The sequence below is a fragment of the Adiantum capillus-veneris genome, chromosome 10 (genome assembly GCF_014529385.1).
Source record: "Adiantum capillus-veneris isolate H3 chromosome 10, ASM1452938v2, whole genome shotgun sequence".
Lineage (NCBI taxonomy): Eukaryota > Viridiplantae > Streptophyta > Polypodiopsida > Polypodiales > Pteridaceae > Adiantum > Adiantum capillus-veneris.
This window is the reverse complement of record NC_140940.1, coordinates 24,790,352-24,814,835: the sequence shown is the minus strand read 5'-3', so window position 1 is coordinate 24,814,835 and position 24,484 is coordinate 24,790,352. Positions and strand designations below refer to the sequence as shown.

Sequence of the window (24,484 nt, the reverse complement as noted above, 5' to 3'; positions counted from 1 at the left end):
TTAGATTTCCTGAGGGGTGTTTCCAAAAAGTGAAAGTAAATAGATAATAAGAAAGAAATCAACAAAAAGGATAGATAGTAGTCACACGCTGGTGACAAGCGGCAATTATTTGTATCGCACAAACCATGTATAAAGGACACTGATTTGGTAAGAGCTTCAATTTCTATCGGAGGGGCAGCTAGCTCCGCTCGGGTAATCGCGTGTGGTACGGAGGCCTTGGCTCTAATCATTCAGGAAATCATAGATACCAAAGGTCTCTCCATTGACTTCCAATTATCTTGATCCACAGATGGTCCCCAAATCTGGACCCCATAAAGCATAGCCGAAGCCACCTCAGTATCAAAGAGCCAAAGTTTTGTTCGTGGTTCTTGAAACTGCACTTGTGAACACATCCTCTCCAACCCTTCCAAGGCCGCAGAGGCTCTGGACAATCTAGCATCCGCTGCTTTGTTAAGAGTAAACTTCGGTCGTGCAAATACCATACCAATGTATGTGTATGCATCTGTGTACTCTACTGTATCCTGGCCATATGCAAATGTAGGTGCCGATCTCCTAACCCACTGCGGTGCGGTGTTAAACACCATAACTTTGGTTTTACCCAAGTTTACCGACAGTCCACTGTCCTCGGCGAATTTATGTAATGCATCTAGCTGCCTCTGCATTCCATCTGGTGATTCTGCTATCAATACAATATCATCTGCATACAACAACAAAGGGATCCATGACCCTGCAAGTTGAGCACCTCTGTCACCCTCTCTATCAATGTAATATGATACCTCATCTATGTACATACCAAATAAAGTAGGGGACAGTGGGCATCCTTGCTTTACTCCAACGGTGGAATGAACAATGTCGGAATCCCCTTCTGGAGTACGTACATAACCAGTTACTGACCCTTATAAGGCCATGATCCCCCAAATAATCTCTTTGGGGACCCCTAACTCTTGCATCCTGCGCATCAATCTGGCCCTTGGTATTGTATCAAAAGCTTTCCGAAAATCCACAAAGCAACAATACATCCTTCTCCCGCTTGCTCTTCCTTCCTCAATAATGGCTCTGAGTGTAAGAATATGATCTAAAGTGGAATAACCCCTCCTGAATCCAGCTTGTCCTGTTGCCCTTATGCCCTCATTCTCTGCCCATCTACTCAATTTTTGTTCAAGAATGGATGCGTACAGTCGGGTCAATGTGTGACCTACCATAATGGTACGGTAGTTCCCAGGTATCATAGGATCCCCTGACTTGAAAATAGGTACGATAGTAAATAATTTCCAAGATCCAGGTAATCCTTCACACATGGCCCGATTAAACAGACGAGCAAGGACTTCTGAAAGTAGATCCTTGGCATTGATCAGATGTTCTGCTACTAAACCATCATGATCATATGCTCTTCTTGTCTTCACCTTATCAATGGCTTTTTTCACATTTTCCGTAGTAAAGAAAGTACTAGTAGTAGGGCATGGCTCTAGCAGATCTGGTAATGGAGGCTGTCCAGATACCATATATAATGGTGTTACATATTGACCCCAAATCTCAGGAGAAGTAATCGTCGGAGGCGGCGAGTGCTCGTGAAATAAGCGCTAGGCCTCATGTGAGTCCTGACTCAAGAAGAGCCGATATAAATCCTTCTCCAGTTTGGCTAAAAATGCCCTTTTCTTGCGACGTACTATATGCCGAAGAGCAATCCGAGACTGCTTATATGTGATGATCCCAAGTGTAAGCTCTTTCTGGACTTGGGTTCTCGTCTCTCTGCATTCCTCGTCATACCAACTGTTTTGAGGCATGTTCCCAGATCCTCTCTTCTGATCAGGTTGAGTATGTGGGTATGCCTCTTGTGCTGCTCCATGTAGTATCTGTGTTAACTGAGAAGTAATCTCCTCTATAGTATATACTGGCTCGGCTGCCCACATCCTATTATAGATCTTTTCCACATAGACTGAATCAGTCTCTGGCGTGAAAGTATATCTTGTGTGTCTTCTTCCTGTGTACTTGAGAGGCATTGTATTGGAAGGAGATTGATAAGGTCAAGAGAGCATGATCCACTGCAATCCCAACCGGTCTGGGTCCCACCTTAAAGTCCTCGATACTAGAAATAAAGCTTGGTGAAGTCATGACATAATCCACTGTACTGGCCCCATGCCTGTGTGGGAAGCATGTGAATCCCCCCAGATAAAGGGAAATTCTCTAGACCATTAAGTATGGCCAAACCATGTATAGTTGCCATCTCCATGAGATGTCTCCCATATTCAGTGTGTTCTTTATCCTGTGAGTTTCTAGTAAGCCCCCTCTGTGATAAATCCACTTCTCTGAGCATTTCCTCAGAAGCAGCATAGAATACTGCTTGAGAGTTGGCCGTTCTGGCATTAAAGTCTCCTAAGAGAACGATGTCTCCATCTCTAGAGAACTCCCATATGTCATTATTCAATATGGAGAAAGGGGACTGTCCTTTAGGTGAGGAGTAGAGTGATGTACTTGGAGGGAAGTAGCATATAGTGATATATAGAAATCTACGTGTCTCGGCTCTCATTCTCACCCACATATACCTTGCTTGCTCCTCTTTAAATAAGACTGCTACTCCTCTTGAACCCCGGCTACCCGGTAGAGATCTCTTGTCTGGTCGACCAGCTGTTTCCCATAAATAACCCTTCACATGTGGCATACGCTGTCCCGGTATCTGGTGTGTCTCTGAGTAGAAAACTATGTCTCTGTCCCTAAAGCTGTCTTCAAAGGCACCTACATCTAGCCTATATGATCCATTACAATTCCACGCCGCTATCCGGAGCGTCGCCCCATAGGTCTCGCACCGTCATGCTGAGCGCTTTTCCAGAACCACTACTTTCCCTCCTCTATAAAAGGCGATTTTCCCCTTTCCTCTTGCTGCCCTGATCTCTGGCATCAACTCTTGCATGTGTGCCACTTGTGCCAATGTAAGGTCATCTCCCAGGAAAATACCGGTTTTCTTAAGAGTTGGCCTCTTCTTTAGAAATTCTTTCCTTGTTTCTATATTCGGGAAGCGGAGAATAAGTGCCCTATCCTTTACGTTTCCCTTCTCATTGATTCCTTTCTTGCCCACTCTCCATGCACTTGTGTGAGTAGGCTCTGTGATGCTCATGCGTTGTAGCAGTTCCTTCACTTCTTCATCTACGTTCTCTTTGTCTTTGACTCCTGTGACCCACACATGCAGAGCCCGATTCTTCCTTTTCTGCTCTTCCTCAATGGTCTGGTCATATTAATAATGGTAGAGGTAGGTGTGGTCTCGGGCATCTGGGCCTTCCCTTTCTTCGCATCCTCAATCCATTTCTCTGCTTCATCAACCTTTTCTTGTGTCTTAAAAAGACGTTCCGCCCATGAAGATGCCGTTTTTGATTTCTGTTCATCTCCTTCCCGTAGAGCTTTCATCTGATCCTTCATGTCCTCGAGCTCCTTCAGCACCGAAGGTTGGTCGTCTCCCTTCTCCTTAGTTGCAGATTTGCAAGCCGCAAGTTCTCCTTTTAGCTCCTCGATTATTGCATCTTTTCCCTCCATGTGCTTTTCCATATTTGTTCTCCATGCTTCAAAACTTGCTACTGCCTCATCGAGTTTCTTTTGCATGACGCATTCTGTTACATTTACTTCGGCCTTGATTAGGTTTCGTAATTCTGTTTTCAAGACATGAATCTCCTCATTCTGTATCCCCCGGATCTCTCTCCTTAGTTCTCTCATCATGTCTCCATACATGGAGTTCCTGTAGCTCTCAGCGCTCGCGTGCATTTCCTTCCTGATGTCATCCCTCATATAGTTTAGCTCTGATTTGAGCATCACCTGGACCTTCTCCATCATTAGCTCATCATGTATCCTCGAGGTTTTCCCCCTCGTAAGGATCCTGGTGATAGTACAGTATCTCTGTTTCTCCGTTTAAATGTAGCTGTTTTTTTTTTGGGTGGTGTAGCTATCTACACCCGGCCCTTCCCCTCCGGTAGGCGGATCCATCGAACCCGAGCCACAAATGTGGGGTAGGGTACTAGAGTACTAGGGTGAGGGACTGAGAATAGGGCAAACTTAAAAGTTTATCTTAAAGCTTAAAAATCTTTAAACTTTAACGTAGGAGCTATTTGACTTTCTACGCGTAGATGAAGGGGGTGCCGGGGCGTGCGTAGGACAGGGCTTGCTCGTGTAGAAAGTCTTTCTACGCGTAGAGGAGCTTGCAGAGAGAGCGTGTGTGCGTACGATCAGAGCGGGAGAGCTTTGTGTGCGCGCGATCAGCGTTTCATGACAATGAGTGTGGGCCTGCTTGCTGCCCTTGCTTGCTCTCTTGCTCGCGCTGCCCTGCTGCTCCTGCTCGCCTGTTGCTCTCTCTCTCTCTCTCTCTCTCTCTCTCTCTCTCTCTCTCTCTCTCTCTCTCTCTCTCTCTCTCTCTCTCTCGCGCGCGCGCGCGCGCGCGTAAACTCTTAGCTTCAGCACCAGCGCTTAGGCCTCAGCCTCAGCACCAGCATGCAGCAGCAGCAGCGTGCGTAGGTTTCAGCGCGCGCGCGCACGCACACACACACACACACGCACACACACACACACACAGAGAGAGAGAGAGAGAGAGAGAGAGAGAGAGAGAGAGAGAGAGAGAGAGAGAGAGAGAGAGAGAGAGAGTAGACAACACAATATTTAGTGTGGAAGAGGGGGCGATCAACCCCCCATGACTACCCGAACAGAAGACTTTGTCTATACAATCAGATGATATCTGTGGGTACCCCCTTGGCCCTATATAGGGAGGTAGGGCAATGCAGAGAAAATCCCCATGACCCAACATGAAAGAGAGAGAGAGAGAGAGAGAGAGAGAGAGAGAGAGAGAGAGAGAGAGAGAGAGAGAGAGAGAGAGAGAACACAAAAGGTAGTGTGGAAGAGGGGGCGATCAACCCCCCATGACTACCCGAACAGAAGACTTTGTCTATACAATCAGATGATATCTGTGGGTACCCCCTTGGCCCTATATAGGGAGGTAGGGCAATGCAGAGAAAATCCCCATGACCCAACATGAAAAAGAGAGAGAGAGAGAGAGAGAGAGAGAGAGAGAGAGAGAGAGAGAGAGAGAGAGAGAGAGAGAGAGAGAGAGAGAGAGAGAGAGAGAGAAAGAAAGAAAGAAAGAAAGAAAGATTTTTAACGTCTATGTCAGGCCGAAATCGGCCTATGAGACAAATCAAATGTACATTGTGTGTATGTCATCCGTCTATCGGAAAGACAAATGAAACAAAATTGATACAAAACTGAGCTGAATGTAGGTAGTGGAGTATCTGAGGAGGGATGGAGCTCTATCTCTAGGGGTATATGCATGCCTGTATGCTCAAGGTAGTACAATCATGAGAATGCATCAAGCTATCTAGCTCCATCCTGTACTAATGGGGGGGTGTAAGATGTGGTACATGGGTGGGTCTGGTGCCAAGGCTACCCGGATGAAAGCTGTCGGGTCAGCCCTCATCTGAGCCACTCGCTCCTCAGTGGCACGGCGCTCCCGGGCTCGGATCTCCTCGATCTGTCGGTGGTGGGAGCTCGCGCCCCTGTAGCCTGTGACTCGTGGTCGTCGTCTAGCTCGGTTCACCTCCGCCTGTGGGAGTGTCACTCCCCTCTGAGTGTCTGGTGAGGGGGGGGCGGAAATCCTCTGAAAGAAGTCTGTGAGCTGCGACTGTCTCCCCTCTTGTCTGTGTAGCTGTGTGTGGCTGTAGTAGTGTGTCCCGATGGCTCTGTATCTCTAGTAAGAAACGTCCGAGCTGTCTCTGATCTCGAGATTCCATGATCTCTCGGAGAGTGGGCTGTCCTCTAAATAGGGCCTCATACCTGCCTCTGATCTCAGTGTATGCTCTACATCTACATACAAAGTGCTCCTCACTCTCCACCTCCTCTGTGCAGGCTCTGCAGATTCGCTCCCCCCTGGGAACACCAGTATGTCTCCCAATCTCAATCTCTAGCCTGTGTGAAGCCACTCTCAGCTGACCAATCGCCACCCGTGAGCTATGTGGCATATATGTGTCCATGTAGCGTGGTCTCTGTATGAACCCCCCAGACAATATGGTGAGAAACTGGTCGCTGTAATCTGATATCCTCGTCCCCAAGCTAGGTGCCTCCCAGACTCTCCTAGTGTATAGCTGCCACAGATCCTGTCTCAATACCAAGTTCCTCTCACTGCGAGAGAGGTGAACATATGGTGAGTGGGGGTCGTACTGGAATGGTGGTAGGCTCTCCATGTCAAGACCGTGTCCCTCAAACCATGCTCTGACCTGTGAGAACCATGCTCTCTCATGCCCACTCTCTGATAGCTGTATAGCTGCCTCAAATGCTCTACGGGTAAGTCTGTCAGGAGGTAGCTCTCTCGTCCTCTGGATGAAGCAAACTGTCTGGAATAGTGCCTCTACAACCATAGGTGGTGTGGCGAGCTCGGCTCTAATAATGTCGTGTGGCACTGTCTTCTTGCTGCGGAGCAAGCGTGAGATCATATATACCTGTGGTCTCTCAAGTTGTGTCCACTGGTCAGCTGTCAATCCTGGTGCCCATACTGCCGCCGAGTACATCAAGGCCGGGGTGACTAAGGTGTCGAAAAGCCACCCCTTCGTGCGGGGCTCCTGAAAGTGTGCCTGGTGGCACCTCCGCTCTAGCATGGCCAGAGCTGCATATCCTCGGGTGAGCCTGTCAACAGCAGCCTGCCTCATAGTGAAGGGTCCTGGTAGGCTGGTGAATGTGATGCCAAGGTAGACATAGGAGGTGACTACATCAACCTGTCCTCCTGCTGCTGTGAAGGTGGCGGCGCTCCTCACTGCACTGGATGTGTGAAAGATCATAACCTTGGTTTTGCCAAGGTTCACAGTCAACCCCCTGTGTGTGTTGAATTCGTCCAAGGCCTCAAGATGGCGTTGCAAGCCCTCGGGTGACTCTGAAATCAACACAATATCATCAGCATATAACATGATGTGGACCGGAGTACCTGCCAAGTCGCTCCCCTCTCCCCCTGCTCGCAGTATGTAGTCGGAGATCTCGTCGATGTATAGCCCAAAGAGTGTCGGGGAGAGTGGGCATCCTTGCTTAACACCAATGGTGCTAGCAATGGTCTCTGAAAAACCGCTTGGGCAACGAACCCGACCCGTCACCCTCTCATATAGAGCATATATGGCCCAAATCATCTCTGTTGGTACCCCAATGCTGTGAAGGCGCTGGAAGAGTCTCTCGCGTGGGACTGTGTCAAAGGCCTTGCGGAAGTCCACAAAGCAGCAGTAAAGCCTCTTCTTCCGCGCCTTTGCCCCATCAATGAGGCAGCGCAGAACGAAGATGTGGTCAATGGTGGAGAAAGCTCGTCTGAAACCTGCTTGGCCTGGAGCTCGTAAACCCTCGGTCTCTGCGTAGCAGCTGAGCTGTGCCTCAAGTACTGCTCCATATAGCTTGGCCATCGTGTGGCCAATCATGATAGTCCTGTAGTTCCCTGGGTCCAGGGTGTCGCCAGATTTGTGGATAGGCACTATGGTGTGCTGTGTCCACTCCTCTGGGAAGCCCTCCCCTATAGCCCGGTTGAAGACATGTGCAATCAACGGGGCGATAGTGGAGGCCGCATAAATGATGTGCTCACTCTGTAATCCAGTATGGTCAGCTGATCGTCTGTGCTGCATGCGGCGTATGGCCCTCTCTACCATCTCTGCTGTAAAGAAGGAGGAGCACGTGGGACGAGGCTCGTGTGGTTGTGGAATAGGAGGCTGCCCTGGCACTTCATAAAGTCGCTCTGCATAATCATGCCATATCTGTGGATCCTCAATAGCTGTAGTCGGACGTGGCTCGCGCAGGGTGCGCCATGCCGTCGCGCTATCCATGCTCATGAATAGGCGGTATAGCTCAAGCTCCTGTGCCTCTTCGAATGCTCGCCGCTTTTGGCGTGTCAGCGTCTTCATATGCCGTCTGGCCTCTCTCTCTGTGATCTCTCCTAAGGCTCGCCGTGCATGGAGGCGTCGGTATAGCTCTCTGCACTCATCATCATACCAGCGGTTCTGAGGCATAGCCCCGGGGGGGGAGTGCGTCCTGTGTGAGTGGTGTGTGGAAAAGAGCTAATAGCTGAAGTGTAGAGAACGGAAGAGATATGTGATGTGAGAACTGAGAGTGGTGTGGATGGGTGGAGGAGACATAGGCCATGTTCGACCTTGGCTGAGTAAATAGAGGCTAACTCATGTGTGAAATGGATGGTGGTGTGTGGAGTGCGTGTTGTGGAGCTGTGTGTGATGGTATCTCCGGTGATGGAGAAAGAGAGGTATGTGTGGTCGGCTCCGATGGGTATGGGTGGAATGGTGAAGGATGTGATAAGGTGTGTAGCCTCCCTGGGTCCCAGAATATAGTCGACTGTACTCCCCCCTCCTTCTGCAACTCCATGTGGCATACAAGTCAGCCCCCCTGAGGTGGGCCACTGGACCATTCCGTTATAAATAACGAGACGGTGCTGGGAGCCAAGTCGAAGTAGATGTCGTCCGTAAGCTGTGACTGGAGCTCTGTCTGCTGTGTCTCTCATAGTATCCTCCTCATCTAGAGTGTGTAGTGTCTCTGGGTCCTCATGGTCATATGTCTCACACTGCTCACTGCGTGTACGAGCATTGAAGTCTCCCATAAGGAAGACTTCACCCAGTGTGGAGTACTCCATAATCTCCTCCGTGAGGCATGCGTACGGTGACTCCTGCTCAATAGAGAGAGAGAGAGAGAGAGAGAGAGAGAGAGAGAGAGAGAGAGAGAGAGAGAGAGAGAGAGAGAGAGAGAAGAGTAGTAGACAACACAAAAGGCAGTGTGGAAGAGGGGGCGATCAACCCCCCATGACTACCCGAACAAAAGACTTTGTCTATACAATCAGATGATATCTGTGGGTACCCCCTGGCCCCATATAGGCAAGTAGGGCAATGCAGAGAAAATCCCCATGACCCAACATGAAAAAAAGAATATAGGGTGCCCATTCAAGGTGGGCGGCCAGCCCAGAAGTGGGCGACTGGACAATGCAGTGGGTGGCCAGTCCGGAGATATACTAGACGTACATGTATGCCCTAGACCTGAGTGAAGCAGCAAAGTGGAGTAAATCTAACAGTCTCTGCACTCATCATCGTACCAACGGTTGTGTGGCATGGTCCCTTGGGGGGGGGGGGAGCGGGAGTGTGGCCTGTATGGGTGGTGTGCGGGAAAGAGCTAATGCAGCATGGGTGGAAGAACCTCCAAGTATTTGACTGTAGATCTCCTGCTACGTACCTCTCCTACTGCCGCTCATAGCTAGCTACCCAAAAACGCAGATATGGGCTGCCCCATCTGCAAGCTGCCCATCGGCCTCCTACTGCGTCCCAGAGGGACACCCAAGGGAGCGCCCCCCCCCCCCCCCCCCCCCCCCCCCCCCCCCCCCCTCCTTTCTGGTTGAATCGCATGTGTGCTGGCCTCTCGCTGAGAATGGAAAACACTGGGGATGAGGAAAAACGTTGGGCAAGATGCCCTCCTCACTGCCTGTCTGCAACCCCAGGACTGCCCACTAGGGATGCCCCCAAGACCACTGTGCACAACTGCCTCCTTTTGTGCCCCTGCCCACACCTGTATGGTCCCAATTGCCCAGGTCGGCCAGGCAGCCAACACCCTTGATTGGGAAAAAATAGGGAGATAGTAGGTAGAGGCACTAGAGGATCGGGAAAGAAAGGCAAGCAAGGCTTGAAAAACTGCCTCCAGATTGCCAAGACCCTTGATCTGGAAAAAATAGGGAGATAGTAGGTAGAGGCATAGAATTGGGAAAGAAAGGCAAGCAAGGCTCGAAAAACTGCCTCCAGCCTCCAGGAGCCTGTTGATCATAGAACCAAGCCAAAACCCAAGGCTAAATATGGTTGGAATGTCCCGACATGAGAACACTGCTTCATACTGGCCGGCCACAACCACAAAACAACCGTCACTCCCTAACTCTTCTCCCTGGGAGAAACTGGGACTGGAACCGGCCCGTAGGGCGGTAGACTTTAGCTTTCACCCGATCATTACTTTAACTTTACGACACAAAGGAACTTCCCGAATAAACCTGTGATTGGGAATTACACTTCAAAACAAAACACGGCCTGGGAGCTAGGGTGCTTCCAAGCAGAGAGTGACACCACATTGGCCCCAAAGAAAACTTGTAAAGTTCTAGAAGCCGTCCCACTTTTATCGGGCTGAAATTTCCCTACTCTTACCCGATTTCGGCAACATAACTACAGTAGAAGTCTGTATGGACAAAATCCCAAGTAAACGGTGACTTTCCACGCACTTCAGAGCACTTTACAAAACCTGGCAAGAACTTACAGCACACTGAAATCTCTGTTTTTGGCCTCCAATTTGCACCAAAACAGCTGTTCGGTGTTCTAGCGCTTCCCCGAAGCTCTTGGGACCTGTAGGCATTAAAACTAGCAAACCCTAAACCTGCAAAAAATTACAGCAAGCTGTAATTCTCTGTTTTGCGCGCCAATTCGCGTGCCGATCACTCATGTGGCCCTCGAGCTCCCGCACGTGTAGGGTCACTTGCCCCGTGGGAAATCTCTTTAAATTGTCATGTACAAGCACCCAAGACTTTTTCGAGGCTTGCGTGGCATTACCTTGCAGTTTAGGTGCGAAACCCTAAACCTGCAAAAAAACACAGCAGGCTGTAATTTTCTGTTTCACATCAATTTGGGTGGAGCAAACACGTCTACGCGTGTCTCAGAAGCTCCCGCATGCAATGGGACAGTTCCTTGTAAATTGGACAAGTTTTCGCACGAGAAAACTCTCCGTTTTCAAAGGCTCTTGCCTTGGCAAACACGCATAAAACCCCCATAACTGTACATGGTCATCTGAGAAGCCCAACTAGTGGGGCATTACCATATGTGCAAAGGGGAGAGAGAGATGCGTGAGAGCAAATCATCGTGCTACATAGAGCAAGGGAGAAGGAAAGCTTTCCATCTGTGATCACCTGCACCCACTACTCACCCACTGAGTAGCACACTGAATAAAAAATCAGCCCCCACTGAAAAATGGGCGCCACAGGCCCCCTCTTGGATGATGCTTCTGGAAAAAGTGTGTGTTGGTCTGCATGCAGCTCTTGTCACAAGACGGGCATCACGTGCCAATAGAAAAGAACAGACTGAACAGACTTTTAGCACTTCAATAACAACTGAACTGAGAGAGAGAGACGACACGCGACACGGAGTGGTGGAATTCCACCCTCGAGAGTATTGGCCCCAAACCTTGGCGCCCCTTTCGGTATTTCTTTATATTGCATCAACACAATACAAGCTGGTACTCCAGACTCTGCACCTTCTCCAGGAAGCATGCCAGAGAATGAGCCCATGGCCTCATATGTAAAGGCCCTAGGCCCCAAAAGCAATTTATATGAAAAGCCTTCAAACTCAAAAGCATTTGGTCCAAAAGCAATGCCAAAAAGCTGCTAGCGTATGTCACGGAATTTCGTACAACTGCCACGTCAGCAGTCAACGCAAAACACGAAAATCCGTACAGTTTGCCACGTCATCATGTCAACGCAATTTTCGAGTTTTTTCGTATAGCTACCACGTCATCAGCTGCTACGCATGTCTTTCACTCTGTGTGTGGGTCCTGCTTTATTTTAATCCTTTATGTCACTTGGGCCCCATCGGACGGGGTCCCATAGGTTGGTAGGACTTCTTCTGTTGCTTGTTCTTCTTAGGGTTTAGGCCCCTCGGCCGTGATCTAAAGGTTGGCTCTGCTCTTTACTGACTTGACACGTTAGCAGTTTGTGACAGCTCCCCTACTGCCAAGTATCCATTTGACTCCCTTTGGTTTAGTTCCTAGTACCCACCAACTTAAAAGTCTTGCCAAGGGACCTAAATGACTTTGAACTGAGCCTAGCCAACCTTTTACTGCTCGGATTTCTGTGTTGATTGGCCTGACCATCATGGCGACGTGCCCTTCCTTACTGCGGGTGAAACTCTCGGCCAACGGCCGTTTCACACTGGCCATGCAATGTCCGGGCATTTGTGATTTTAACAAGAGGGTCCCAAAAATAAAATAAAATCAAGGGAAAGAAATCAACAAATATATATAGTGGTTGTCACTGTCTTGAGACATACCCCCCTCTTAAAATCGCAAACGTCCTCGATTGCATGCATATATACATGCCATAGATGATTTAGTGTGGTTAGCACCCTTTTATCATCGCATGTATCCGCAAGAAAGACTGTCAAACATGTGTACAAATGACTTAATGAGACCTTCATACTTTTGTTAAGCAATGTACACTTCTATTGCACTGAATCCTTACGTACATGTGAAGTGCTAGCTCTATTATCACCCCTCTTTTGAGCACGTGCCAAGCCCTTTGACCTTTGCTCTACTGAAGTGACCTGAGTTGGGGAATACGTGGGTTGCAAACCAAAAGCTTCAAGGTAACACTGCAATACATTTGGTGACTGTACATGCCATAGATGATTTAGTGTGGTAAGCATCCTTTTATCATCGCATGCATCTGCAAGAAAATTGTCAAACATGTGGACAAATGACTTAATGAGACCTTCATACTTTTGTCAAACAATGTACACTTCTATTGGATTGAAACCCTTGCTGGATGCCAATGTTACCATACATGGGGTTTGGCATCATGCCCCCGAGGGTCCTCTTCTCAGAAGTGCTCCCAAGCCAATCTGCTGAAGAGAGGCCCTGACAACTCTTATAAAGGCCCTTGGCCTACAGCCAGTACATGAAAAGCTACAAGTTCAAAAGCATCTTGGCCCAAAAGCTAGCGCTAGGGGTAGCCGGCACGACTTGCGAAAATCCATACAGGTTTCACGTTAGCAACGTGATTCGCGGACGTCCATACAATTGCCACATCATCAACCTTCCACACCAGTTTTTAGCATTGTGTCCCTTAGGTCGGACAGAGTCACATAAGTTGAAACAACTTATAAAATTGATGATTTTAGGCCTCTCGGATAGGCTTTGCAAGTTGGTAAAACTTCTTCTGCATCTTTCAGTAGGGTTTTGTTCTTTAGGTCATTCCATGTCATCACTTTGTGACATACCCCCCTCTTGAAAGAATTGTAATCGTCCTCGATTACGCTTGCAAAACCAACATCTATAGAAACAATTCAGTAGACACTGACTCTAAGTACAGGCGTAGTAGACGACACATATCCAATACTTGCACGAAGACGATAGTCATTGAACATTCACATGACATTCACATCACTATCCCTGTTGAGATCTTAGATGAGAATCATGATCACTGTAACGTATTTGGCAATCACATCAAGACCGCACCGATCTCTAGCTGCAGTCATTTCAACTTTCAGACATGCTTTTAAACACTACACACATGAGAGAGCACATATAACAGATTCATGTTAGGAATTCCCATTTCTCAGCACTTCTTTTCATGAAGTCATACAACACAATATTGTCAGCCTGTTAGTATCCTTGAAATCACAAAAGAAATCAGTGACTTTATCCCATCTGGGACAAAGGAGCGGAGTAACTCCCCTCCTGTGCAGTCCACACCGCACTAGATTCAACGTGCTGATTATCGGTAACTCTTGGAATAGTCGAAGCTAGACCAAAAGTCTCAAGGTAAAGCTCTAAAATTTGCTAGGTCCTCCTCCGCCATCCATTTCGCATTGAATGCCGGATAGTTCTTAAACTTGACTAAATATCGGCGTATCAGCTTACCTTTCACTTTCCTTTCCTTGTGAGTCGAGATCTGTTCTGGAACGAGAATTTCCTTTGTCTCTTCCACCTCAGGTTGCTCCTCTGGCTCCTTGTCCATTGGCACCTCACCTTTGAAAGGTCTGAATAGACTCACATGAAATGCATTGTGAATCTTCCAAGTATGTGGTAACTTCAGCCTCCTGAAGGATACATCATTTATCTTCTCTTGAATCTGGAAAGGCCATAGTACCGCATACTCAACTTTGGAAAAAGTCGCTCCTTACCCTTTCGTTTCTGTAGACGTGACTTTTCAAACCGTAGAAGCACCCAGTCATCCTCCTTCAAGTGTAAGTCACGTCGATGCTTGTCCGTTGCCTTCTTATGCCGTGCTTGAGACTTCTCAAGAGCTTCGCGCACCTTGGCAAAAGCAGCGTCCAGAACATATTGACCTACTTCAAAAATCTTGTCCTTGGTGCCTAGAATAGGTGGAACTGTCACGGGGACGTGGCAGCTGTTAACTATGTCACGAGGACGTGGCAACTGTTGACTTTAGTTGTTGGTTTCTTTCCAATGGGTTTTGTTTGTTTTTTTGAGACCCTCTTTTTGAAGTTGCAAATGGTCTGACATTGTATGGCCAATGTGAACGGTAGTTTCACCCGGAAATGGGAAGCGGTTGGCACTAGAATTCGTATAGTAAGAGGATGTCTAGGCTCAGAGCAAGATCATATAGGTCCCCCCGTCGCACTTAGCAAGTTGGTGGATACTAGGAAGTGAACTCAATAAAGGCATAAAGTCAAGGTGGGACTACCGACAGAAAGTGTCCGACAGTTGGGCCACATTGCACTTTTGGATGCGGTCCCAATGAGGATAGATGGTCAGATGACCAGTGGGAGCCCAACGGAAGCATCTCCTAAAATTGGAACTGCTATTTTGGGCCATGAAATCTGTTCGCGTCGTTACCTTCGGTATGACCAGGGAAACATTTTATTACTCTGATGCAAAGTCAACTGATGCACCAGTTGAGAGATTTTTAAGTAGGAAGCCCAATGCGGGGAAATTGCATGTATGAGTGCCAAGTTTTTGGCCAATTTACCAAGTTTGGGAGAAGAGAATTCGTAACTGACTTTTTGGAGCAGTTTTGGAGGCTGTAACGCTGATTTTCAGCCATTTCTCTCCATTTTTGAGTTTCTCGTGACTTCACCTAGGACATAGGAGCTCATTTTCAGCATTGGAGGCATCAGATGCGTGTTTACAGAGCTGTTTTGCTGCGTTTTCAGCGATACGCAGGTTTTGGCAGCCATGGAAATCTTCCCCTTTTTGCATCTATTTGTTCATAGATGCATTACAGGTCAAGGGCAGCAGAGGGGGCGCTCGATTTATGCTGGGGGGATGCTTCATTGAGAACCTGTGTCTCACAGGTTAAGAGCTATGGAGTGCTTTCTTTCCCTCTTATGTACAGTGTGGTGCTAGGAGTGACGACCTGCACACTAGAGACTGCTCTCTCTCTCCCCTACGTGCAGTTATGTGATGCCCCACCAGAGGGCTCTTCATTTGACTGATGTACAGCTGTGTGGTTTCATGCTTTTGTGTTGAGGCAAGAGCCTCCTTGAGCAGGAACAGGGGTAGCTAACTGCTACTCCAAAGCAGGCACCGGTGAGGGTCATAACCTCACCGTACAGGTGCGTTTTCAGCGTTGTGTATGCGCTGTAAATTGACTGTTTTTCAGCCATACGGACGTCAGAACCATTGGGAATAGTGCCCCACTGGCAGAGGACAATTAGGGAACTGTTTGGGGCTGAAAACAGGGCAAAAACCATTAAATACAGCGTGCTGAATTTACTGTTTTTGGGCAGGAATGAGAGGGTTTATGCCAGTGGAAGTGAGTTCCAGCAGGGGAATTGATTTCACGCAAGTTTTGGGGTTGTTATGTTGCCGAAATTTGGATTCCCAGGACTCTACTTTGTAAATTTACCCTCTCAAAGTATAAAGAAATACCAAAAGAGGCGCCAAATTTGGGGCCTACAGGTTGTCGGCGTCTCCTCGGGGCATTCTAGCTTCCGAGCCGTGTGTGTATTCAAGTGTCAATTCCCGTTGCAGGTTACCTTTGCAAAGTGCTCTGTGTGTGTGTCTAAAGTAAAGAATTTCGGGTGAAAGCCAACGCCTACCGCCCCACGGGCCGGTTTCAGGAACCTTCTTAGCATCCTCGATAATCTCAAATGGTGCCTTCCCCGTAGACGTATGTATTGTGTAGGCAAACTCCACCAAAGGCAAATACTTCAGAGATGTAAGACTTCAACAAGTCCAAAACCACTGAATTTGCTATCTCCGATTGCCCACCTATCTGTGGGTGGAAAGGGGACGAGAATTGTAACCGTGTACCAATATTTTCCCAGATTACCCTCCAAAACAAACAAGTAAAACGAGAATCTCTATTTGAAACTATAGGCTGAGGCATGCCATGAAGTCGAAATATTTGTGAGAAACAATTTAGCCAAACGATCGGGCTTAACTGTCTTCTTGGCCGGAACAAAATGAGCATGCTTGCTAAAGCTGTTACTGGCTGTCCAAATGCCATCATGCCCACTCTTAGTCTCGGGAAGAGAAAAGATGAAATCTGTTGCTATACTTTCCTATGATCGGCTAGGAACAGGTAAAGGTTGTAGAAGACTTGGTGCCCTATGCCTATCAAACTTGACCTTCTGGCATACTAAACAACTGCGAACAAACTCGTCCACATCCTTTTTAAGCCTCGGCCAATAGAAGAACTGTTCCACACCCTTCAAGGTGGTTTCTATGCCGTGACGGCCTGAAAAAGGTGGACAATGGCACTCTATCAAAACCTTATTCCGCAACGCTTGTGAAACACACAAGTTTTTCCGCATCAAATAGCCTTTCTTGAGGGGATAGCCTTCAATCACTTCCCCACTTTGTAATTTGTCAACTATGTCTACAAAATTTGGATCTGTGGCGTAGTGATCTAACATATCCTCGAAGATGTGGTGATGAACTGGCGAAATAGCCAAAACCAATTGCTCGCGATAGAATGCATTTGCCACCACATTCTTTTAACCTTGAACATGCACAATCTGAAAATGAAATTGTGACAAAATGTTTGCCTACTGCATCTGCTTGATTGGTGCCCCTTTCTGTATTTCTTTATCATTGATGATTGCAAAGTACAACTCTCGAGGGACCTTTGCTCTCGGGATTTGTACTTTGCAATGATCAATGATAAAGAAATACAGAAAGGGGCACCAATTTTTAGGGTCAATGCTTCTGGCCGCGGAACTCCGCCATGCTCCCAACAACCCACGACCTTGGAAAATGAAAGGTCATTTTATTATTTTTAAAAAAAAAGCCTATAAGAGGCTGGTTCATGTGCAGTTCCAAAAACGGTCACTTGCGGTGAAAAATGCTCATGCTTGGTGCTAGGTATTGATGCTAATGCTAATGGGTTGTGCAATCAGAGGATATGCAACTACTCTTTAAGTGCTTGGACATGCACGTCCTGCGTACAGGCACACAAGGTTGCCAAAACACTTCCTAGGCTGTTCTAAACCCTAGAAGTAGGAGTTACAACTTGTCCACTTGCACATAGGGTTAGATGTGTACGTGACACCATTGGGGTCCCCTCTTGAGTATGTAGTTCAGCCCCAGAGGGGGGCGGCCTCCCTTGAGTGCCCCAACGGGCTTGCGGTTTGAGGCCAGCAGGCAGCAGCCCTAGCGTTTCTGGCAGGCATGGGCAGCTTCCGTTTTGTCTCCAGTGAGCACCCTTCATCAGGGCGATGGGCAGCAGGTTGTTCCCTCCGAGCATTCTCCTCAATCCATGGGCATTCAGTGTAGAGGCAGAGCACCTAGTCCTAGGTGCAGGCCTAGGAGTGCAGAGACCTACATATCCTCTAGATGACAGCTATGCTTGTGGCCTTGAAGCACGTCCCTCTCTTTCTCCATTTCTTTGTTGATACTAGGGAGGAGGATCAGTCTAGGAGTGATTGCCCGTCTAGAGACTGTGTCAGTGGTCTCATGTGTAGGAGCAGTTGGCAGTGTCAGTAGTAGGTGCAGTTGTGTGTACCTCGGGTCTATCCATTGGGGTATGTCAGATTTATGCAGGACCACCCTTGGTCACTTGTATGAGCAGTTTTTTATCAGCATAGAGAGCCTTTCCTAGATCTCTCTCTCTCTCTCTCTCTCTCTCTCTCTCTCTCTCTCTCTCTCTCAGCTGTCCTCTCTCTTTCTACCTCAGTGATCTCTCTTCTCCGCAAGACTGTGATTGACAAAAACTAGTCAAGTTTCATGTGGCATGCACAACTTACTTCCTAACAACGTTTACGGGCTGCCTTCATGCCTTGTTCATTTTTGCGCATCAAGGTTGCATCCGTATGTACGTACGGATCCGTACGGTACGGTTCCGTACGTATGGATAGATAGCGTACGGTTTTGTTTTGTTCCCCCCCCCCCCCCCCCCCCCCCTCCCCCTTTCACAAATTTAATTTTTTTTTGTTGTTTTTTTGTCTTTTTAGGGGCATCTTGCCATTGGGCAATGGACTAAAGTTTATTGTATTATATAGTGTATTCCCATTTTTCTGTCTTTTTGATGGTAGAGTCTAGACTGGTCACTATAGTATGATGTATCCATCTTTGTATGAGGATTGATAATCAGTCCTCAATCTTGACTCTTGATGTTTTATGTATTTTGATTCTGGTATCATGGTATGTTGAAGTTTTAAGTTTTAACTTTTCGCAATCGTGACTCATGTTTAGTGCTATTGAAATTTGACTAAGTGATGTATTCTAAGAGTTAAGTACGGATAACATTTGAAGCAGTATCTAATGGACATTGAAGCAGTATCTAATGGATGTTTGAAGTAGTATCTATGTCTAGACTCTATGTAGTTCCTAGTATGTATAGCCTGGAAAAGGCTAAAGTCACTATTCTTTTTGTTGTTACAAATGTTACGTACTGGTCACGTACCTTAAAGGCCGATCCGTACAGAAGTACGTACCTTACGTATTGATTACGTACCGTACACTCCGTACCTTTCCACCTTGTTACGCATTTGCCTGAAACATGTATGCCTCAACGTTCACTACTGAGCAAAAAACTGCTCACAATGTGGTGCCGGCCGTTTACATTCTTCTTCGCACACATAGAAAATAGGACTTTATTAATGTTTTAAAAATCCCTATCAGATGAACACCAGTTCTTACTTGGTTACTTAGCCGGTTCTTAAGAAAATGTACCTGTACATTTAGGAAAGAGACAGAGGAGGTGAAGGTTATCCTACAGAGAGACAAAGAGAGATGCAATGGGGTCCAACCCAACACTTACGTCACGAGTTGCTAAAAACAACTTGCTACAAGTTACCAAGTTTCATTATCAGCATAATGCATGAAATTTCTAAAAGGAATTCGCAATCTCGAAAAGTGTCTGTGTACAGGCTGTCCGTACGACAGCTTGCCATGTCATCTTCCCTACAATGAAAAATTAGCAAGCTCCATACTGCTGTCACCGTATCATTTTGTGTCAGATCTATGCCGGACCACCCTTGGTCACTTGTATGAGCAGTGGTATGTCAGATCTATGCCGGCGGACCACCCTTGGTCACTTGTAATGAGCAGTTTGTTACTAGCATGGAGAGCCTTTCCTAGATTTCTCTCTCTCTTGAGGTTTGATTTTACTTTTTCTCAAGATTCAAAAACATGAAAATGGTGTCCACACACACACACACACTGTACATGCTCACCACCCGTGAGCTTTGCTTGTTTTTTGTTGAACTCCTGTAATTTCCTCGGGTGTTATGATCCAACGTCGTGTTCTAGGAGACTCATTTGCCTTCGCTACTGGCAATTTCAATTTACTCGCCACGTGTTTCTTTATTTGTATTGTAAATTTTCTGCTCCCCTCACCTAAGAGTCCTGAAAATTACAGAAAAGGAGTCTCTCCCATTGAGTATTTTTTCTTGTGCATGTGTGGGTGTGTTTTTAAGAGATGAAATGATGTGTTAAGAGAGAATGACGTGTATGCCTGACTTTCTACTTTGGTGTTGGCTACAACTCTACATCTTTGTTGTAGATCAATCAACTTGAAGGCTTTGATTTGGAGACAAACTTGATCTCGTTTTAAACTGTTGGGATTGCAGGAGGTCAATAAAAGTGAGTTGGAACGTTTTGATTGTGACAGGGAAAGAGACTTTTCTGAAATGGTGAAGGGTTATATTTTAACACAGGTTTGCACCTATCATAAAGTATTTGATTGTGAACTTGCAAACTTTGTTTAATGAGAGCGAGACTTTGGTGTTTGGTTCTCCAGTCCAAACAAGAGAGAAGGTAGGTATCTTTGACATCAACTCAGGATAGATGATCTTCCAAAAATTGGAATTCAGAACATGGAAGCCCATCTTATCTGCACTTACAGTATTGAATTAGTGAATCACAATTTGTATGCTTGGATCCCTTAACATTTTGAAGGCCTTGGAAACCGAAGAGTGTTTCCAAGACCAAAATCTAGCAAGAATGGTAAAGCAAATGCATATTTATTAGAACAATGTCGTGATGCTTCATTTCCAGTGCAGCCAGTTTTTAGGGCCAATGATGGCCAGCTATTCATGATGCCATGGCAAGGCTTTTATGCATTTTTTAGTCTAGTTAGAGGGCTATATCTGGGCTGTCATGGGCTAGGGATTGGTTGGTCACTTTGGCATGGAGTTGGTCTAGGCGTCATTATAAGCCAGTTCTTATGGTTCTTGTTGATTGCTAGTCTTGCATAGACTTTGCACTAACCCACAATGCAAGCATATACCTTCTTGGCATTCTTGAAGAGTATTCTGCCATACTTTGTTTGTGTCCTCTGTTTTTTTTTTGTATTTAGGTTTGTAGATTATCCTGGTGCTTTCAACTCGGCTACCTGTGTTTAAACTTCAAATTCTACCTTAACCCCACCCCACCCCAATTCCCTCTATGTGCGCGTCTTAACCGCTTTCGACAAGTGGTCAGATGGAAAGATTGTGAACTACCAAATCTACAAGACTTGAATCCACTTTAATACTTCAAAACAATTGAACAAACTGAATTGAATAAGAGAGTAAAGGGAGAAGGATAAGATGGTGGAGCAGGAATGCTTGTGCACAAGAGAGTCGGTGGCCTGAAGGCTGAAGCTCCACTGTCAGTGCCCCTGGTAAGAATGTGTGCTGCTGACAGTGTTGATCTCCAAGAATACTGTGTAGATGTGTCAAAGTGCCTACTCTCGAGATTGTTATATAGGTCCTTATAAAATATTTAATCTTATCTTTTCTAAAGCCTTGGGCTTTTTATCCCCCCCCACCCCTGTCCCCCCCAACACGCACGCACACGCACGCACGCGCGCACACACACACACACATGCGCGCGCGTGCACACGCTTTAACGCAATAACAAAAGCAAGTGCTTTTCAAGGGAGAGCTAGAAGCACATGATTATCGGAAAAAAACAAAAAGCAAGCGCTTTCAGGGAAAACAAAAGCAAGTGCTTTTCAAGGATGAGGAACAAGAGAGATTTTCAACTCTATAGAGAGAAAACCACCCTGTTTTAGAGAGAGAATCTGCTAAAAATTTGAGGGAGAAAAACGATACATTCTAGAGATGCCAGGAGAGAAAACTGCACCTTCTTTGGAGAAAGAAAATTGTGAAATTCAGGTTTGGAGAGAGAATATCAGTACTCTCTAGAGAGAGAAGAAGAATTTAGAGAGAGTGCGTGGCTAGGAAGATTGTGGCTATGACTCTTGAGTCTTAGAGATTGGCATGGAGCATTTTAGACTCCTAGATATCTTGAGAAAGATGGGTTCTGCTTTTGGTAGTTCTTTTATCTGCTTGATGCACTCCTGACATCTCTATCAACGATAAAAGTTGTTGTTGGTTCTTCCATCGAGTTTCTTGTGCCCATTGCAATCCCTTGAGTAGGATGATGTGCTACATTCATAGACGATTGTGGTCACATGTAGACCAAACCAGTGCTTGAGATGTCATATGATGGGTCCATAGTGACAAGGAAACGAAGTTTGAGGGGTGTGAAATGCAAAAACAGTTGCTTTCTATCCTAGGAAATGTAGAGACAAGCTAGCGGGAAACATAGTAAAGCAGTAAAATTGCAACATGGCTTTTGTTTATAATTCATCTTCTATCCGGTGGTAGCTCCCATAAGCAGTTTAGGGAGTGAGGGCTGTTTTGTTGCTATGCCTGGCCATACGTGAGGTAGACGTACTTGTTAGGTGTAAGGTGGATAAAAGAGTATTGCATTCAAAATAGTAGCACACTAATCTCTTCACTAATCATTCAATAGAAATTGATTGGAGTGTAAACACAAAATGAACTAGATTACTTGGTTGAAATGAGTACAAAAAGGGGTGCTTATATAGCACTAGAGAGGTAGCATCTGCTTACCTAATGCATGACAACTTAGAACAACCTATTCTAAGATCCAAACTCAAATTTGCATATATAGGGGGTTTTATTCATGCCTACATGACTCCTACATGTGATATTATGCTCTAAAAAATGCTCCACATGGGATAGCCTATAACCAAGGCCTCTTTTGACAATGCTACACATGCCATATGCCACTTAGGATGCCCATTAGTCTAGGGACATGCTCCATGGTGACTCTAGGATAAGGCCTACGAACCTTATAACCCTCCCGTTGGGGTTTGGACTAGACTGACAGACTAAAGATACAACTCAATATCCATGAAAACTGGAGAAGGTACAAATCTTCATAAAATGTCTGCTTCATAAACGCCTTAGTCTTCTACGCCATGAACAAGGTGGTCTTGGCCTTCTTCTCCTTCTTCTGTCTTGCTTTGGTAGGCTTTAGTCACTTCTTTGTCTTCATTTGCAACTGTATCTGCAACATAGACTTGGTCTGCAGAATCTCGAGCCGCTCCTCGCCTTGAAGGAAACTTTGCCATAGATGGTAATTTATTTTGCATTCAAAAGTAAAGGAAAACTAATGTGTGCAAGAAATTTAAATGCTACTGCATTCCCTCGAGAGCTGGTCTTTGCACTAGGAGACTCTCTTGGGCCAGCATCTAAGCTCTTTACAATTTCTAGAAGAAGAAATTTGACGTACATTTCATGGTGCTTCTCCTTGATACACTTTGATGTTTCATCTCCGTGGATGAGAAAATGTGCATACATTTCCTTAAGCTTGAGATTTGGTATACAAATCATTAATGCTTGTGAAATTTTTGACACTACTTTGATTTGCTTGAGCTTCTAGATGTTTTCTCTGCAATGTGAGGGGGCGCTTAAAAGAAGCACTAGTGTTATAAAATAGTTCCAGGAAAAACCACCACTTAAGAGTCGATGGCATGTGAAAGACAGCAGGCTGGAGTGGTGGACTTCAAGCCATATGTGAGAAATGCTGCTTAGGCGGACTTGGCTTGGGTGCCAAACTGAATTGCAATGTTTTTTCCAGTCCAGAATGGATTGGCAGAACGGTCGGTGGGTGCAGTTCACAAGGAGCCGGTCGAACGAAGCGAGGTCGAGCCGGAGCACCGCTTGTCGCAATTGGGGTCCCTCTGTTGGAGGACCTCAAGGCCTTTCTCAATTGGCTCGAGCGCCTCCTACAGATCTGGGTTGGGCGGCCAATTGGCAAGTGGCACCCAAAAATGGGTTGTCTTTGACTTTTATGTATTTGCCTTATATAGGCCGCCTTCCCACGCTCTCAACAGAGAAAAAAGGATACTCCAAGGGGTTGAGCATTAAATGCTCCACACGCACACACACACACACACACACACACACACACACACACACACACTTAGGCTCTCTAAGCTTCAGATTTGCAGAAAATAAGCTTGAAAACTTGAAATCTCAATCAATGGAGAACTCAATCATGGATAGGCTAACTCGAGCTCAAAATGATGCTTTTGAAAGCACCTCTAATGAGTACATGTGCATGTATAAGGAGGGAATGAAGCTCCATCTCTAGTGGATATGAAACTATATGTAGCTCTCTGAGTGTTGGTTCTCTTGTAAATAAGGCAGTGTAGCAACTCCGTATGTCATGGTAAGCTCAGAAGTTGCAAACATAGTGCTCCTCGCTCTCTATCCCTGCCATGCAAACTCTACAAATACGTTGCTCTCTAGGAGTGTGAGATGCTTGCTCTGCCTCAATCTCTAATCTATGTGATGAAACTCTGAGCTGCTGGATGGCTACTCTAGCACTGTGGGACATGTAACATCCATGCATCTAGGCCTCTGAATGGAGCTGTTCTGCAAGATGGTCATGAAATGATCCCTGTAGTACAGCATCTTCGATGGAAGAGGTTGTCTCGGTGCGATCCATGTCTCCCTGATATATAACTGCCAAAGATCCTATCTGAGGACTCGATTCCTCTCCTCATGGGAAAGGCGGATGAGTGGTGAGTCTAGGTCGTACTGAAAGGGTGGCATCTCCTCTATATCCAAGCCATGTGTGCTAAACCATTGTGTCATCTGTGCATACTATGATCCACTCTCTCCATTCTCCGCCAGCTGTAAGGGGGGAGCTGCCCTACTCTCTGGATAAAACATAATGTTTGAAAAAGAGCCTCCACTAGCATGGGTGGTGCGGCTAGCTTTGCACCGATGATGTCATGTGGCACTGAGGGTTTCCCGCGTATCAAGCGGGATATCATAATGATTTGTGGTCTCTCAACCTGTGTCCACCAGGATCTGGTAAGGCCCAGTGGCCAAATTGATGCTGCATACATGAGAGCTGGGGTGACTATTGTGTCGAAGAGCCACCCCTTGGTGCGGGGCTCTTGAAAATGTACCTGGTGGCACCAGCCCTCTAGCATCTCTAGTGCTGCATATCCTCGTATGATCCTTTCTCTGGCTGC

General features: G+C 46.5%; 1 protein-coding gene across 6 annotated transcripts in view; it reads left to right on the top strand.

Annotated features, from left to right (window-relative positions):
- LOC147448561 (sorting nexin 2A-like) overlaps window positions 1-24,484 on the top strand; it is a 103,268-nt gene that overhangs the window by 58,928 nt on the left and 19,856 nt on the right. For 5 of the 6 annotated variants that reach the window (XR_015189361.1, XR_015189363.1, XR_015189362.1 and 2 more), the window contains exon 4: window positions 19,770-19,856. The exons of the other annotated variant lie outside the window; for it this stretch is intronic. Coding sequence is in view for 2 of the 5 variants with exons in the window: in XM_086521128.1 (XP_086377254.1) it covers window positions 19,770-19,856 (87 nt within the window). In the remaining 3 variants the exon portion in view is untranslated. The remainder of the gene's footprint in view (window positions 1-19,769; window positions 19,857-24,484) is intronic. 6 annotated transcript variants of the gene reach the window in all.